At 43.0% G+C, this 17025-nt stretch overlaps 1 protein-coding gene across 6 annotated transcripts in view; it reads left to right on the top strand.

Annotated features, from left to right (window-relative positions):
• Window positions 1–509: 509 nt before the first annotated feature.
• Window positions 510–17025, top strand: part of BTBD10 (BTB domain containing 10) — a 28110-nt gene continuing 11594 nt past the window's right edge. The window contains exons 1-2 of one of the 6 annotated variants that reach the window (XM_027651375.1): window positions 510–579; window positions 7635–7793. In XM_027651375.1, coding sequence (XP_027507176.1) covers window positions 7693–7793 — 101 coding nt within the window. In that variant the 5' untranslated portion in view covers window positions 510–579; window positions 7635–7692. Of the gene's footprint in view, window positions 580–1353; window positions 1390–7634; window positions 7794–14046; window positions 14365–17025 lie in introns of those variants that run through there. The other 5 variants (XM_027651377.1, XM_027651376.1, XM_027651379.1 and 2 more) reach the window with 5 other exon arrangements.

Consider the following 17025-nt stretch of genomic DNA (forward strand, 5'->3'; position numbering starts at 1 on the left):
TCTACAGGGGAATTCCAGGCTCCTCACGGGAGATCCCGGCTCCACAAGGGAGATCCCGGCTCTACGGGGAGTTCCAGGCTCCTCAGGGAGATCCCGGCTCCACAAGGAGATCCCGGCTCCACAGCCCCGCCGTTCCCCACCGCCGGCGGGCGGCGCTCGCCCTCCAGCACCGCCCCGGCCCCTCACACTGGCCGCCCCCCACGCTCGGCGGGGAGGATTTATCACGTTTCTATCAGTGTATTTTATTCTATTCCTGTTTGCGGGAATTTGTGCTTTGTTAACGTTTCACTCGTCCGGTTTTTGTTTTGTTGTGTCGGTTGTTTGGTTGGTTTTTTTTTTTCCCCTGTCGGTTTTTATCCACGCGGGAATTTATTCCCCCACTTCTTTCCCTCTCCCCCCCCCCGCGCCCCCTCAGGGAGTGCCGCGCGCCGCTCCCTTGGCAACGGCGTCCCGCGGCTCTCGCGAGATCCGGGCGCCTCCGCCAGCGCCTCCTCCGCGGCAGCGGGGGCGGCTCTCGCGAGAGGTGGCGGCGGGTGCGCCGGGCCTGGCGGGGCGGCGGGAGCGGACGCGGCTCGGCCGGTGAGTGAGCGAGGGAGGGAGGGAGGGAGGGGGTGGCTGAGGGGGCGCAGCCGGGGCGTGTGGGACCCTTCGCCGCGGGGAACCCCTACCGCAGAACCACAGAACCCGCAGGGTGGGAAGGCAACCCCCCTGCCCGACCTCCCCCGCCCGGGCAGGGCCGGCCGGAGCAGGTGGCACAGGAGCGCGTCCAGGTGGGTCCGGGATGTCTCCAGCGGGGGAGACCCCGCGGCCTCCCCGGGCAGCCTCGCTGACCGCGTGCTGAAGGTTTTTCAGCCCAGAAACGCCGCAGACGGATTTACCCGCCCCCTCCACCCCTCAGCCCCCGCGGCCGCTCCGTTCCGTGAGGGGTCAATGAGCGCGCTGGACGCGGCTTAAATTGATGCTTTTCGTCATGTATCGTTTACTGGTAGGACCTGCCGTCACTGCGAGGCCTGTGCAGAGACAGTATTGTTGCTCAGGACTGCCTGACAGCCGTCGTTTAATTCCCGAGCACATTTATTTTACATAATCCGTGAGCAGTGATTTACTCACTCAAACGATTTCGTAATGAGTTCGGTATCTTTGTCATATTTTTTTTTCTACGTCAGCATATTTTATTTGCAGAAAATACCAATTGCTTGTGTGATAAATCTGTCATAGCACAATTATGTGTTGCAGTTGCCTGTTTGGTTTTTTTCTTTAAATTCACTTTTGCTTCTAGCTATTGCTTCTGCATCTTTTTGCTGTTTATCTCTGATCCCATCCACTGTGTCACTTTAGAACTCTTTTCTTTCAGAACTGGGATCCAGCTCCATCATAGACCTCTCCCAGGTTTGTTCCTGTCACTTGTGGGGCTTCTTTGTCCAAAGTAGTGGTTGAGCATTGTATCTTTTTGTTCTTTATTGTTGGCTGCCTCTTACAAATTTGAGTACATGCTTAAAATCTGGTTTCTCAGTAGCCTTTTTGACTGTCCTTGCTGTTCTCCTCGCTTCTGTTTGCCTGTGTTCCTCGTGAATCATCTGCTGTGATTCATTTAAAGAGTACTTACCTCTGTTCCTTCAGCTTTGTTGATCCTTTCCCTGGAATACACTCCCTCTCTTTCTCTCTCCTGGGTTTCCTATTGAATTAGATGTCCCAGAAATACAATCCCAGTCATCAGCTATCACACTATTCACAGTCCATAAGCTGATAGTTCACATCTGTTATCTTTTATGTGAGCTAAAAAAACGTGCCTCTGCATCATCGTGTGTAGGTTGCCTTGAGTTCCTGTAGCCTGAGCACCAGTACAGTCAAAAGGAACTGCTTGATTTTTCCCCCCCCCCCCTTTCTTTCCTATTGCTCTGTAATTAAGGAAGATGTTCCACTGTGTGCATCCTGCAGGTCTGTCAGTGTGTCTTTGACTGGGTCTCTTGCAAGATATCAGAGATTTTCTTTTTAAGACACACAGATTTCCTGCCAACAACCTTTGAATATTCCCTCTTGATTTGTGCCATTTCTGTCTCAAAACCTCGTTGTACATCTTGTCTGTGCCAGTGGTGCTCTCTGAGGCTGCTCTTGGAAGTTTTTCCAGCACATTTGTGTAGGTGCTTTTGCCCAGTGTGTTAATGCCAGGGAAGGTGGGGGTTAAGAAGGACAACAAGGTGGAGCAGCTCTCATATCACACATTAGATTCCTTCTTGAAGCCCAGTTTTCCTCTAAGGCACAATTGCTCTTGCAAATGGTGAACAGCTGATGTGTGGATGACATGACTTGTTAAATTAGTAACAGATGTCATCCCTGTTGGTTTTTCTGTCACTTTGTTATAAACTGGGTGTTTTCATAGCTTGTGTTCTTGAGGCTGGGGCTCCTTTGTCCTGTGTGCACACAGAGAAATCAAAAGCTCATTATGAGCCAATTTCTTTCAGCACAGCTTTGCTTTAGCAGTGTTGTTTAAATCTTGGCCTGGTGCTCTTGCTTATCAATAAAAGTATTTATATGTATAAGATCAGAAGCTAATTTATAATTCATTTCAGATGTGAAAAACTGTGTGAGAATTTTCTTGCTCACTGAGGTGTGTTGTTACTGCTGGGTACAGCCACGGGTATAGACCTCACTTATTTCTTCAGGAGATCTGTTTGATGCTCTGATTCTCTTCATCTCATCCCTGGTGCTGAGTGTCATGAAGCCCTGTGTCTGTCTGCTCTGTGTATTGCTGGCCCACAGACCATGGGGCCACTGGTAGTGGCAAGGAGTTGGGTTCTGCTCCTTTTTCCTGCAGTGATAACCAGGATTCTGCTTGGAGAATTGGTGGGAGAAGTTGCTCAATCCACTGAGCTTTTTGTGGGCAGACCTTGGCAGATTTCACACGGTGAATCCTAGTGCAGAGGGGGAGCTGGGAGTCATCTGCCTCTTGCTTTTCAGTCTTCCAATGTCAAATAGCTGTTTTATCATCACGTTCCCTTTGGGAATTATAAAGTTAAATCTTGCAGGATAGTCACTGGATATCTGTTGTTTATGGTTCTATAGTTAGGAATATCATCAGCTGCCTGTGACTACTCTATTTTTTTTTTTTCCTTTTTATTTGCTCATTAAGAGAAGCTTCAATCCTGACCTTCTATGTTAATGCTGAGACTGTATTGCAAAGGATGTCTCTTGGCTGTGCTTTAATCAGTGTCAGTTTGGTAACATTTCAGTGGTGATAGTTTATAAAGCTGCTTTATGTGGCTGAATTGTGCCTGATCTCTGCACTGCTTTGCAAGAAGCTCACTTGACAGGTATGGATTTCCATGATATGTGGTGTTTGCATTATGAGCATATGTCCTTTGAACTGCATTTTTTAATTAGGATGCAATGTCACTGTGCTTGCATTCCCAGGGAATCTGACTTGTAAGTTCCTTTTTGTTGTTGCTGCTTTTGTGCTTTGATGACTAGAGGCAGTGAACAGCAGACTGTCACCCCTTACAGAAAGTCTAAATATTTAATCTGAGTTTCTCTGTCACAACTAATACCAGGTTCTGTCCTACCTCATTACTTGTCTGCTGGAGCTTTCTGATTATCCTGGTTCACCTTTGCAGTGGATTTTGCTGAAGGGGCAGGTTAGAGCAGACAAGCTTCTGAAACCTGCCCTGCTTTGGGAAATGCTTCTGACCAAAGCTTAGAGCTGAGTAGATGCCTGAAGTGCTACGTGTTCATTATTTGAATGTTGTCTTCAGTACTGACAGCTGGAGCAATCAGTTCTTTGTTCTACCCGATGAGCTGGTGGCCAGAAGAAATTCAGGATATTTTAATCATCTTTCTTAGTAGGACTCCAGAGCTTTGCAGCCCACAATATTCTCAACAAACATCATGTGGCTGGCTGGAAATGTGTTGATACTGGTTGAGATTAGCTTTGCTTCTTTGCTCAAGGATTTCCAAAGAGCTTTCTCCAGCCTCCCCTAACCTGCAGTACCTTGAAAACTGCAAGTCCTGCATCTCACCAAAGTATATGTCCACTTCTGTCCAGCATCTGATGTTGTCTAAATCTTGCTTAATCTGCTGTGCCTCTTTTGTGCATTGTATTTTGTCATGGCACAGAACCGAATATGCTTTAGGTATCACTTCAAATAATCTGTTCAGCATCTATCACAGGATAGTGTAGGATACATCTTTTCATGAGCTCTTCAAGTAGTGGTGTAAACACATTAATTACTCTATTTTTCAGTGCCTGCAGTGGTTCTACCACATCGACTTTTAGCTTTTCAAACCCACTGGGTGTCTGTCTTTAAGATTCCCTTGTATTTCAGTAGCCTACAACTTTCATAAATTAGTGATGATTCTGGCTTCAGGTTGATGTTAGCAAATCTGAAGTGTTCCAGCTGTTTATGTTGAAAGCTTTGAAAACTGAAGTCTGCTTCCTGATTTCCTATAACTCCTTGTGAGGATTCTCTGGAGCATTAGCTTTCTGCAGAAGGGTATGAAATCATTCTTTACACCTGGAGAATTGCTTGTCAGCTAATTAGGATGGCAACCATTTGGGCCAACGTGTCAGTGTTGTGTAATCTATTGGAGGTATTTGGATTTGATTCTGTATTTCCTGTGTTCCCAGTGCCTTTTCCCCTCTACCAACATTTCAGGTGCAGTTCCTTGATTTCGTGGAAGGCATTGAGTAATATTTGTGACCATGCACTCTTGCAGTTGTTTTTTTTTAGTTTTTGGGTTTTTTTACACACAAGGTCAGAATGTGTCCTGAAAACATGCTTTGTTTATTCCCCCCACTGTGAAAAAAAAAAAAAAAAGAGAGAGAAAATTAAACCACAGTCGAAACATTCTTTTTCTATTGCAGAAAAACAGTGGTTTTGCAGAATTGTTTAAAAAGAATCAAGATGACTAGTTACTGTACATAATATATAAAGCATTTGCTAATTAAAAAAACCCCAACTATTTTCAATAGAGAAAAACATAAAAGAATTCAGTTCCTTATTTATAGTCTTACAGGATTGTTAAAACTTGAAATAAAATCGATAAATACATTTGTTTATAATCCACACAGCAGCACTGTCAGCAGTGGTCAGGGAGAAAAACTGGCTGTGTTACAGCAGATCGTTTCTAAGAGAAATGTTAATTGTTGAGATTGTTGAAATGTTAACTGTGGAGTGGAGGATGGAGGGAGGACTGTCTCTTGTTCGTAGTGTGACATGCTTGGAGCTAAATAAGAGGTTTCACAAGCTGTAGCTCTGGACACTTGGATTGTTTATCTTCTTTTCTGAGCTGTGTGCCAGTCTGGTACTCCATCAGTGACTCTGCTGGGGTTCCTCGGGTGCTTTAAGCTGGGAAAAGGGAATGCTGGTGTTCACGAGGAGCAGTTCCATCTGTTTGTTTCTGTCCTCCTGTGTCATCTGTTGTTTGTAGTGGCTTCAGTGTAGCTGCATAGCGAAGGAGATTGAGGAGCTGAGCCGACCTAAAGCAGGCTTTTTCTTTGAAGTGTGTGTGGACCTGGACCCTCCTGTTGAATTTTCGCTGTAAGAGAGATGGGGAGAAGGCAGAAAGCGTGAGACAGTTTAAGGAAGTGACTTTGGCTTCTCAGCTGCAGTTCTCCTAAAAACAGCTGCTCTTTGCACACCTTCCCAGTACAAAAGCTAAATTCAAGTATTGGTGTCTGTTCAGCAAGAACTGGGTGCTGGATGCCCAAGGCACCTGCTTTGGTCTGTGCCTGAGGGGGTTTTTAGACGGTTTTAAAGGGAAGAGAGTTTGTGGAGAGGAGCAAAAGCTGGTGAAGAGCCGCGTGGTTCTCCGGCAAACGGGAGTGTAAACGGGACCCTGCCATGGTCAGGAGCTGGGTGTGATTGCACAGGGGCAGCTGTGGCATCCTCTGGGGCATTCCTGGTCTTGGCTCTTTGTCCCACACGATGTTGTTGCCACGGTAGCAGGACTCACTGTGCATCTTGCTCCAGTGACTCAATGGACAGAATTCACTTCAACTCGGGATAAAAGCTGTCTCTGTCTTTGTGTTGCCTGTGTACATCATCCTGCACCTAAGCTGGAATGACTGCTGCTGGAGTAACTCACAACTGGATTTATAAACCAGCCTTCCTTCCCTTTGTCTCCTTAACAATGCTTTTTCTGTTCTGACATAGGTCATAGGTTTCTCCTTGTTAAGCTCCTGATAAATGTGTGTGGGTCCTATAACCTCTGTGTAATATCCTCACACACATTGTACTTTGATAACCTGAATTTCTAGGTAAATACACCATGAAATGCTTATCTGAGCTTTTTGCCTTTTTTTTTTTTGCATGACAGAGTTCCTGTAATTTTAAATAAAACGTTTTTTCCTTTTCCTGACTCTATATGGACACCTGACCATGCCAGTCTTCCAATCAAAATGTGTTTAATTATAGAAACTGTAACAGGAGAAAGACCCAACCCTGTGGTGGAGATTGTATACTTTGTATAAAATCTGTTTTGTTGGTTAGACCTGAACATGAAGGAAAAACTCCTGTGCAACCAACATTTTCAAGGAGCTTGTTCTCTACCCTTCTGCTGTAACTAAAACTTTTGGGTCTAAATTTAGCTAGGAGAATCTAAATTTGACAGAAGAGTTATTCTATTTTCCATGACTAAAGGGACAGTTTATTTGAGCAGCAACTTTGTTTTAAAGAAGTCTCAATTCTTTCGGGACTCACTTCCAAACAGGATAAGCTTCACTGAATGTAACAGAAATATATTAAGGGGAGGTGAGGTGGAGATACAATGTTTCTAAAATATTTACTTTAAAACTTTAAAGAAACATTAGCCTACCTTTCCATTACTTAGCAGGTTTATATGTCTGTAATTTGATTATTTTCCAGCTGCTGTACAATCATCAGCTGCTCACTTGTGGCTGCTTTTTCGTTTTTGTAACCAGATCATTCTGAATTGTACAACTCTCTTGGCACAACCATCACTTATAGGTATGACTTGAACACCTGCCTTTTAAGATTGGCTGTCCTTATTGACAACCACAAGGTGTTTTGATCCCAGAGTGGATTTTAGTGGGAGTTGAACATTAATATCACATCCCAGTGAAGGAAGGGGAGCTTACTCTGTCTATTTTTATTAAATTTTTAAGTGCGACTTTTCTGCAGGAGTCGGTGGAACTGAACCACACTGAGTGTTTCCAGGGATTGCTGTAGATTCCACTTTGGAGTGAGGTCTCAGACATAACTGCTAACTGTGTTTGCCATTCAAATTGTGAAACTGTTGGTCTCTTTTCTGCAGTTGGGATCTTTCTTTGGATTAACTTTATACATTTGGAACAAAATTACGATGTGTTTGCCTTGTGTTTTATAACCAGTGACTTTTCTGTTTGGATGCAGTGAAATTAATTGTTGCAAAAGTGAAGTTGCCTGCCAGCATTTACAGAACTATGTTTCCTGTAACAAAATGATCTTTTCAGTGCAGGTATCAGCAAAATGTATAAAATGTTACTGTCATGCAATTTCGGAGTTGTGCTGCAGTATTTCCTGTTTTCTGTAATCTGCATTTAAAAAAAAATCAAAGCCTAACAACACTTAATTCTGCATGTCTTACCTTTTTCTCCTGTGTGGCTTTACTTAAAGGTAAACACTGCTCTCTTAATGTAGGTTGTGAGTGCTGCATGTGTGCTTTTCAGAGCAGTAGTGTGAGGAAGCTGGCAGTGGAATGGCAGGACGGCCTCATCCTTATGACAGTAACTCCAGTGACCCAGAGAATTGGGATCGGAAATTGCATAATAGACCTCGTAAACTTTGTAAACATTCAAGGTAGGTGCTATTCACCATCTATTGCATCTCAAAAACTACAATGAAAGTCCATCCTAAAGGCTACTGTATCTGGTTGTGGCAAGTCCTGTCATAAATTTTGTAATTCTTCTTAAAAGGACCGCTTCTTAATTCTTTTAAAAGACATTTTCTAACGTAAGTGGTTTGTCAGCTTCCTTAATCTGTGCTTAGATTTGTTTTGCCATTTGTTTGTCTTTTTTTTTTTTTTTTTTAAAGCTAAATGCCTTGTGTGCACATCAAGACACCAGTTGAGTGACTGAATATGTGGATTTTTTTGGGGTGCTTGCTGGGAGTTACTTCCTGTTCACCACATTTTATTTGCTGATACTCTGTTTAGTAGCTTAATATGTGCAGTTTGTCCATGGTGGGAACTCATAGTTGCTTGCATGCAAGTGTCACTCTCTGCAGCACTTCCTTGGTAAAGCTGTGTGTCAGACCTTGCTTTTGCCTGCATCCCTCACAGTAAGAATGTTTTTTAAATGCTCCTGGATTTGATGAAACTATGAAGTTAATTAGTGTTTTTCCAGCATACATTTCAAAAAAGAACCAAGCAGAGCGATTAGTCACCTAGCAAATATATGTGAAGAAGCATATTCTTGGAAATATATTTAAGCATCCAAATAAGTGTGTATCTTCCAAGTACTTTGCCCTTTTAGAAGGGCTAAATATAACTGAAACATCTCTGTTAGCGAGCTAAAATTGTTCATGATTTAAGCTTTCCCACTTGCAAGATGATAGGAAAAGAGCTAAGGAGCATATTCAATAACAGCAACTTATTTCACATTTTTATTGCAGATCAACTGGATCCTAATGTTGCCCAAAATGTTCCATGGGCAATTAATGTTGTGGGTTATCTTCCTGCCATTAAATCTTGGATAATTGTGAGAAATCCAAGAGGACAGGGAAAAAAGAATGCACCAATAATTAAAAGGCTCACAGGGAGACCCACGTAATTAGAGGCCTGTGATGTGAATAATGGAGTGATTAACACAGAGCCAAGGAGGGTGGCTGGTGCTACTGGTCAGTACAGGCTTGTGGAATGTAGCTTTGTGCAGCTGATGTTTTTAATAAGGTGTCTGGAGGTGGTTGATCCGTGCTCCTTGTTTAGGATTTTGGGATCACGACGTGGCCCAGCATCGGCAGTGACCGCTGTTGGTATGAGGGGGGCATTGTACAGGAGTGGGGCCTGGGGGTGTGGCTGTGTGTGGGTGACTCACTGCTGAGCCCAGTTCATGGATCATTCCAGCCATCTCCATTCCAGTGCTGCCTCCCATGATGATCTGGAACAAACCCCTAAACTGATACTGCTACTGATGACCCACGATGGGGAGTGTTAAGTAAGGAAAAGGACTCGTTAGCAGCGTGTGATCTGAGTGGTTTGATGAACTGTGCAAATAGCTGCGTGTTCTTCCTATGGCTGAGTACAGTGTTTGACAGCCAGGAGCCAGGGATGTGGCATTGTCACCTGTGTCAGCTCCCACTCGTTGTCCCCTTGGAAACCCCAAAGGTTGAACGGTGACATCCTGATCAGTGGCTCGGGATCCTTGCAGGAATGGCATTGTGGGGATGAGCTGCAGGCAGTGGGCAAGTCTCTAATAAGAGGTGATAGCTGGAAGCTGGAGCTGGGAACATCCAGTCCAGAGAAACAGGGCACGTGTCTTATCATGTGTGATCTAGTGTGGATTATCTGTTTTGGGGAGATGTTTACATAAAAGGCTGTGCAGTTTTCTGAAAAGATTATTTTCAGATAGGAGCGAACTCAAGGAAGTCTATGGCCTGTGCCTTTCAGAAGGGTTGATCTCTTCATATGGTCTGATTGCAAGGTTCACACATCAGAAGGTAGGAAACCTATGCCTTAAAAATAATGGCAGCTAAGTTGGACATACTTCTGGCAAAACACAATTTGTTTCCAATAAAATGCTGCATAGTGAGTGTTTTATGGAAGCTTTTAATGTGTGTGGTAGGGAAATAGTATTCAAGCTAACATGTGATCATTTAAATCTTTTTTTTCCCCAAATAAAGTGTACCCATTTTGAAATCTTTGAGAATGATAATCCAAATGATAGTTTGACATTGTAATAGAATAAAGGATAAATTAAGGATAAGTATTTTGTTACCTTACTCCTTTGAGATACTTGATTACTTCAGAGAATCCAGTTATTGGAAAACAGTGTACTTTATTCAAAAGCCTCAACAAAACAATTGGATTTTGTGTGGCTGAATATCGGCATATTACTATTGATTCTGACTTAATTGACACTTTTTCCTCAAGACAAGTGAAAGTCTGTGTGAAAAGTGCAGTGTCAGGGGAAGCATAAGCTGTAATAATATAACTTGGAAAGTCTTGAGTGCTGCTGTCTTATTTGTCTTTCAAAATGTGCCTTGTTGTCATGGGTTAAAAAGGTATTTCTGGTTTGGAAAATGTAATGGTGAAATGAGAACTTTATGATAAATCTCAACAAGGGAGTAAATATTTAAAGATGGATGCTGAGCTTGTCACTTGGTGCTTTGGAGAGTTTAATCCTCCAGCCTTAACCTTCTCAAAATAGCTTAGATAACTTTCTAGACTTAAAAAAAAAAAGCATCACCCAGGGCTGTGAGCTGTCCTCGTGTGTGTAAGGCTTATGTGGAAGCAAGGAAAGCCACGGGAATCGTCTCCCGTCGCTGTGCCGTCTGTTTGAGGCCAAGGACGTGGTAAAACTATCCAAAGGAGTGTGTGTGTGGAACACTGACACAGGTTACCACTGTATCCTGTTCTTTCCAGTTGGGTCAGTGTCCAGTTTTTGAAACCTGCCAGGTGGAGCTGTTGTTCTCACTCCTTTTTCCTCACTTGTTCTGGGATGGGCAAGGTAACGGAAAAGTCGGAAGGGAGAGATGAGGAAAAGAAGGACTAAAAATATAGTGCAGATGATCCCTGGTATCTAAAGAGCCTGACAGGATGAATTCATGTGGTGCTAAAGATGACTAACTAATGATACAGTCTTGTTTGTCTGAGCTATTACAAAAAATTCTTGAAGGTATTTTTTTATTTAAGTACCCAAATAAGATGGAAGCAAATGTTGCAGAACCATAAGTTGACTAAATGGTGATGAAGGTTCAGTAAATGGCCTCTGAATTCATATTTTCATTATTAGGTATTGCTGGTCTGTATTTTCTATTTAATTTTTCATTGGTTATTAGCTTCCCATGTGTCATTTCTCTATAGTGCTGCAGTTTTTGTTGTTGTTGGAAGACTTTAATTCTCTTGTGCTAAGTGCTTTTTCTGGAGCTGTGGTAGAAAACCTTTGGCTTAAATTTGCCTTTTCCTTCAGATTTGTCCAGGATTTTATTTTCTAAATCTGCTTCTGTTATAATCCCTTTTGATAGTTTCTTCTTTGTTCATTCTACTTAAATATTATTAGACCCAAAGTCTTGCCTGCACTACTGCATTTATGAACAAAATGTGGCTGTGCTGTGATTCTGTTGCAGTGACTCTTCAATCTTTGAAAATACCCAATTTCTTTTTAAGTATTTTCCATGGATGAGAAGTTATTGTGCATATGCTAAATGCTGAGATTTTTTTTCCCCCAGTATAATATTATTTTTGCATGCTGGGAGGGTGCATTCACGGGTTGTGAATGGAAATGGCACTTGTCTCAGGATTTTGTAAGCATGGGAAGCATCCCCAGAAGGGTTCTTTTCTTGTCTCTGGAGTGATATCAGACTGTATAATCTGTTTTCCACTGTGGGACAGGTTTTATTGCTCTTCATGTAAGCTGGATTTCTGGAGTTGAACGTTTTCCAGCATGGGGCAGGCCCACACACTGTATGACAAGAAAATAATTAGGCCTGCTTTTGCCATGGGCTCGGGTCACACTCTGAGTTACTGTGCACCACCTGCTGAAAGTTCACTGCAAACGTGCTTAAATTGCAGCCTGGGACTGGCAGGTCACAATCTCCCCATCTGGGGTCCTCAGAAGGAACTGAGACGGGCTGGGAAGAGCTGCTCTTGGAATCTAATAAAAGGGGCTCAGGGATAACTTTCAAAACCCCCAGTCTGTTTGTGTTTTGTAAGGTACCTAAGATATAGTGAGTGATCTTAAACGGTTGTGGGGGTGGGTTTTTTCTTCCTTTCTGACATCCTTCACTTCTGAAATGACAGCTCATGCACATTGCTGAGAAGGAAAACTTAGCGGCTTTCGGTGCAAAAGCACACACTAAATCCTCCTGGACCTCTCCAGCACACAAATGGCCTTTTCCAAATCATGTCAGATGTTATTTGTGGTGAACTTGGGCATCATGCAAAACTTGATCAGACCCTGATGTTTAATTGGGGCACAAAGCACTTCAGAGATGAAGCAATTATGCTGGAACTAGAATTTTTTGCAGACAACTCTTTTCTTCATTGGTCGTACCTTTCATCTCTGAGAGTAGAAACTATAATGGCTACATGCCGTGTTTGGACCCAGTTCTTTTGAATTTGAACTTCTGAAGCTGCTTTTTAATAAATGGAGGTACTTTCCAGTTCCAAGGAGGATAAAATGCTTCTGAGTTTCTTAAAGTTTGATTTGTACCTGACATCCATTTTGAAAATGGAGCAGGAATTGGTATATAAGTAAAAATAACCAGAATTTGTTTATGAAGGTCCTGTGGTTGGGTAGCTTGGCAAAAGTCATAAGGTGTGAACGTGTTCCCTCTTAAAGGTTAAGTCCTTGCTGCTTTAAGAAATCCCTTTGGCGACTGAACACCCCAGTCATGGGATTCTTTGTGTTGTTTCCTTCCTGAAATGGAACTGGATTGCTAAGAACTATATTACTCATGGTTGAGAGAACCACTGAAGACCAAAATTGTGTGAATATTAAAGAATTTTGAGGGAGGAAAGTGTTGACAGAGTTTCTGTGTTGAGCTGAGGAAAGATCCTGTAGCACTCCCCAAATTAAGCAGTGAGAATTCTTTCTCAGGGCTTCCTTACTGGAGAGACCCCATAGAGAGAACCAGTGCTGAAAGAACCTGCATGCACTTGCACTTTTCCTTGCTGCTGAGGGACTGTTCTATTAGAGGCAAAATATTGCCTGGGAGAGGTTTTTCCAGCATGCTTTCCATGTAGCTTATTATAGCCGTGTCTTCTGTGGCTTATTTTGAAGGGAAGAAAAAGCTTACGAGGCTGATGGTTATTCTTTTCCTGGGGATGGTGGTTGTGTGAACCCTCACAGGACCCTAAAACCAGAGGAAAATTCACTGGCTCAGGTCCCTGAAATTGTATGAGCAGGAATTTGCCTTCCATGTCCGAAGAGCTGACTCTTCAGTCTACAATGCCAGTGTTCTCCTGCCTTTCTAATCACAAGTCTCTTGTTTGCCTTACTGACTTCCCTCTTTATAACAGCAGTCATTTGCTGAACAATCCCCCTTATTTCTTCAGCTTTCATCATATTTTAACTTGATTTTTATTTATCGTAAGAATTACTTTTAAACTATTCCTCCAGTGTATTGTGGCTCCTTTCAGGAGCCTAGAGACATTCTAAGAAGAATCATTTAAATAAAGCTGTTACATGGTGCTTACTTATCCTCCCCCAAATGAAATAACCTTTGAAAATTTTTGCCCTGACTCGTGTATTAATTTTTTCTTTGTTGCTTTTTGTGCTCGGCTTGTCAAGAATTTGATGATCTGTTGATGTGAAGATGCACATCAGGGACCGGTGAACTGATTCTGATCAGTAAACATACTAATTAGTGTAATTACATACTAATAGTGTTTAGGTTGTCACAAAGAGTAGTACATTTTTCCTAAGACTTGCTGGGAAAGGGATGCTGGTGGCTAAAAAATGGAGGTTGTGCAGCCTTGTCCTCCAAAGGTTATCGCTGCACCTGCCCGTGAACTCAGCGAAAGGTGAATTCATTTTAAATATTAATCCAGCCAGACTTTACAGGGACAAATCAAGCGTCCCCTGGAACTCGCAGGGGTTTGTCTGTCCGGAGCGATCAGGAACGCAACTGGAGATGTGACGGGGGAAAGTTAGCGATAACCCTTCGAGCCGGCCGTGGTTGTTGCCGGAGCCCGGCGAGCCGGCAGGCCCAGAAATAGCTCCGCAGATGGTCCCTGGCGCGGTACCCGAGCAGCTCCCGCCGCTCCCGCTCTTCCCACCCTGCCTGTCAGCGCCGGTGCCCAATGGCTGCGGCCGGATGGGGACGGCGAGCCGGGATTCGGCTCGCAGGAGGCGGCGGGGTCAGACGTCAGCCGTGCACTACGCATGGCTGAGTCAGGGACTGCGAGAGACTGAATCGAATTAATATCCACGGGGCTTGGCAGCTCCGAGCGCTTAATGGACTGCACAGCCACAGTTTCTTATCCGGGAGGGGAAGATGATGGAGGAGAAAGTGAGGCTCGCTGATGGTGCAGTGGACTACTGAAGGAAGGATGGAAATGCCAAATATGCTGAACTTAACAAGTAATGCCAAAGGATGCTGATCTGGCTTTCAAAGCTGCCTTCTTGGAAGGAACAGAATTCCTTTGTGCTCTGATCCCGAAATTATTTCCATGCTTTTGTGTTTCTTCCCTGATAGACACGAGAGGAAGGTGCGTATCTGTTAAGAGGAATGAGCTGTGGGCATTATTCAGGAGAAGAATGAGGAAAAGGATAAGTGCTGTCCTTTGTGTGCACAGGTCAATTGAAATGTCGTCTGCTGACAAAGAACAGACTTCAGGGGGAGGAAGAGGGGCATAAGCCTTGTCGTTGTGTAAGTCCTGGCAGGATGAGCAGAACAAATTCCTCCCAAAGCCTTAGAGCATGGGTATCTGTAACTTATTGTGTAGATAAAGCTCTACACCCTGATTCTACAAGTGTCGATTATGTGACTCATTCTAGGAAAGAATTGGATATAAGTTTATATTTTAAGAAGAGTTAATCTAAGTTTTAGAAGATAGACAGGGGTGAAAAGGATGAAAACCTTGGTTAATATTGCACTGCTGTGTCCATTTATTTAAGGTTTCAGGGTGGGTTTTGGGGAAATAAGGATATTGGTTTAGCACCATAATTTTGTGTGGACAAGAGCTGGTTTTGTAAAACATCTATGTTTATTTGGCAGTATTCAGTAGGATGCACATGGAGTTTTTGTATTGAAATACATGCTAATTGTTTTGGCAGTAGAATTAATTCAGTTTAATGACTTCTTTTAATAATTAGTAATATATTCAGAGCAATATGTTGTTATGCATAAAGACAAACTGAAGCTCTCCTTCCACAGATGACTCCAAAGCATCATTAAATTGAAGAGCATTTACATTTTTTAAAAACAGCTCTTTCCTTACTACAAAAATAGGAAGCATTACCAGTATGACAAGTGTGCCATTTTAATAGTACTTTTTTTTTCCTCCTTCACATCATATTAAATAGATTTGCTTAAATAAAACCTTGAGCTTATTTGGTTTTCTTCATAAGGCAGCTGCTTTTATAGAAAATGTCTCATCCTTTACAAAGGCAGAGCTTCCTTCAGCCCTGACTGAGGGGGAAAATGAATTCTATCACCGACTTGAAGTTCTTGAATGGGTGCAGTGCTCATGTTCCAGTGTTTCTTTGGAGCCAGGAAAAACTGTGTATTGAATTTGTGGAGATCTGCCTGACTATACAAATATTCGTGGGGTTTTCTGGTCGTTTTAGTTTGGGTTTGGGTTGTGTTTTGCTTTGTTTTCCCCTATAGGAAAGTAATTGTTAAAACAATGCCCTTCCATTTGTAAACTTTTGGGCACAAGGTGGTCTTACATTTATGGTACTTTTTCCAGCTTTAATGAATAAGGAAATGAGGCTGTGGGTTTAAAATGTTGTTTTGGCTGTTGGTTTGTTTTTTTTTTCACTCTCTTATGCTTTAAAATTAAATTAAAATATGTCATTAAGCACACAGGAGAAAATCTTGCTTACGGGCTGGTGCTGCCCATGGCTCACCCAGCACAGTGTGCAGCTGGTGGTCAATTAATTGAGAGCTGATTTTGCAGCTACTTCTTTTCATGGTGAGCTGGAGATCTGAAGCTCTAATGACTGTTTTGGAGACTTGGAGTGTAATGCACAGTGCAGGGAGGGCACCACTGGGTGCTGAGGGATGAAATTCCAGGTTAACACAGTGTAGCACCGAGTGCCACGTGAGACCCACGGCTTCCCAACACTTTTAGTTCTCAGTGGTTCACTGCTGTTTGGGAAGTCCTGGTGCTGTGTCTGGTCTTGCATAAAGCTTCTGTCACCCACAGGACTTCCTAACTCTTTGCCTGTTCTTTCAAAGGGGGCAGCTCTGCTTTTGTCAGTGCCGTTTCCATTGGTGTAGGTGGGTAGGAAGCTGCATCAACACAACTCTGGAACTCCCCAGCGAATGCCAATTTGTCTTGCCCGCATCACTGGGGACCAGGTTTGTAGTTAGTCCCTCACACTGCTGGTGTGGAGAGAAGGGTTTTTGCCTTTCCCTGCAGAAACATCCTCCTGGCCCCAGGGGCTTTGTTAGGGGAGAAAAATATATTATTAACAAGTCCTTCTGTCAGAAAAATCAAGGTAATTTGGTAGTTCTGTTGTCTTCATTTTTTTTGAACACTCACAACTTATTCTAAAGCTTCTTCACAGGAAAATAGAAGTCCTGGGTGGTCTTTCATATGTACTGGCTCTTTTTTCAGACCAGCTGATAGAATAGCTCAGTGACACTGTATTCCTAGTCAGATATTGCAGGGTAAAGCCAGTGCCTGTCTCTTCTGACATGCTAAGCTCCACCTCTTTATCTTCTCTTTGTTCAGGTTTAAACTCTGTGTTGGTTGCCTTGTTTGTTGTAGAGATAAATTGTATTTCAGTGGTAGTATTTGTCTGAGTGCTCATGCTGGTGAACAAAGGGAACTCCAGGTTTTGTCAGGTATATAGCCAACAGATCAAAGAAATATTTTTTGTGTACTGTGACTCAACAATGAGGAGACTTAAGACTGACATTCTAGATGTCACTGTTACTAAGATGAATGAAGATCCATGATTCAGATGGTGCTGTCTCAAGCCAGACTGCCTGAATTCTCAGAAATCTTGCCATTTTGGCTTGCATCTTATGACTAATAGCTGATGTGCCAGTCTCACAATTAGCATTAATCTGTGCTTTAAAGGGAGGACAGTACAACATAGAAGCATGCAAATGAGTGGTGTGGCCAGCTGCAATTTGAACAGCTCTTTGAAATTATTTACTAATCTGTCTGCCTCAGAACACATTGATTTAGTATTTG

Source organism: Corapipo altera, unplaced genomic scaffold (genome assembly GCF_003945725.1).
Source record: "Corapipo altera isolate COAL_440 unplaced genomic scaffold, ASM394572v1 78, whole genome shotgun sequence".
Classification (NCBI taxonomy): Eukaryota; Metazoa; Chordata; class Aves; order Passeriformes; family Pipridae; genus Corapipo; species Corapipo altera.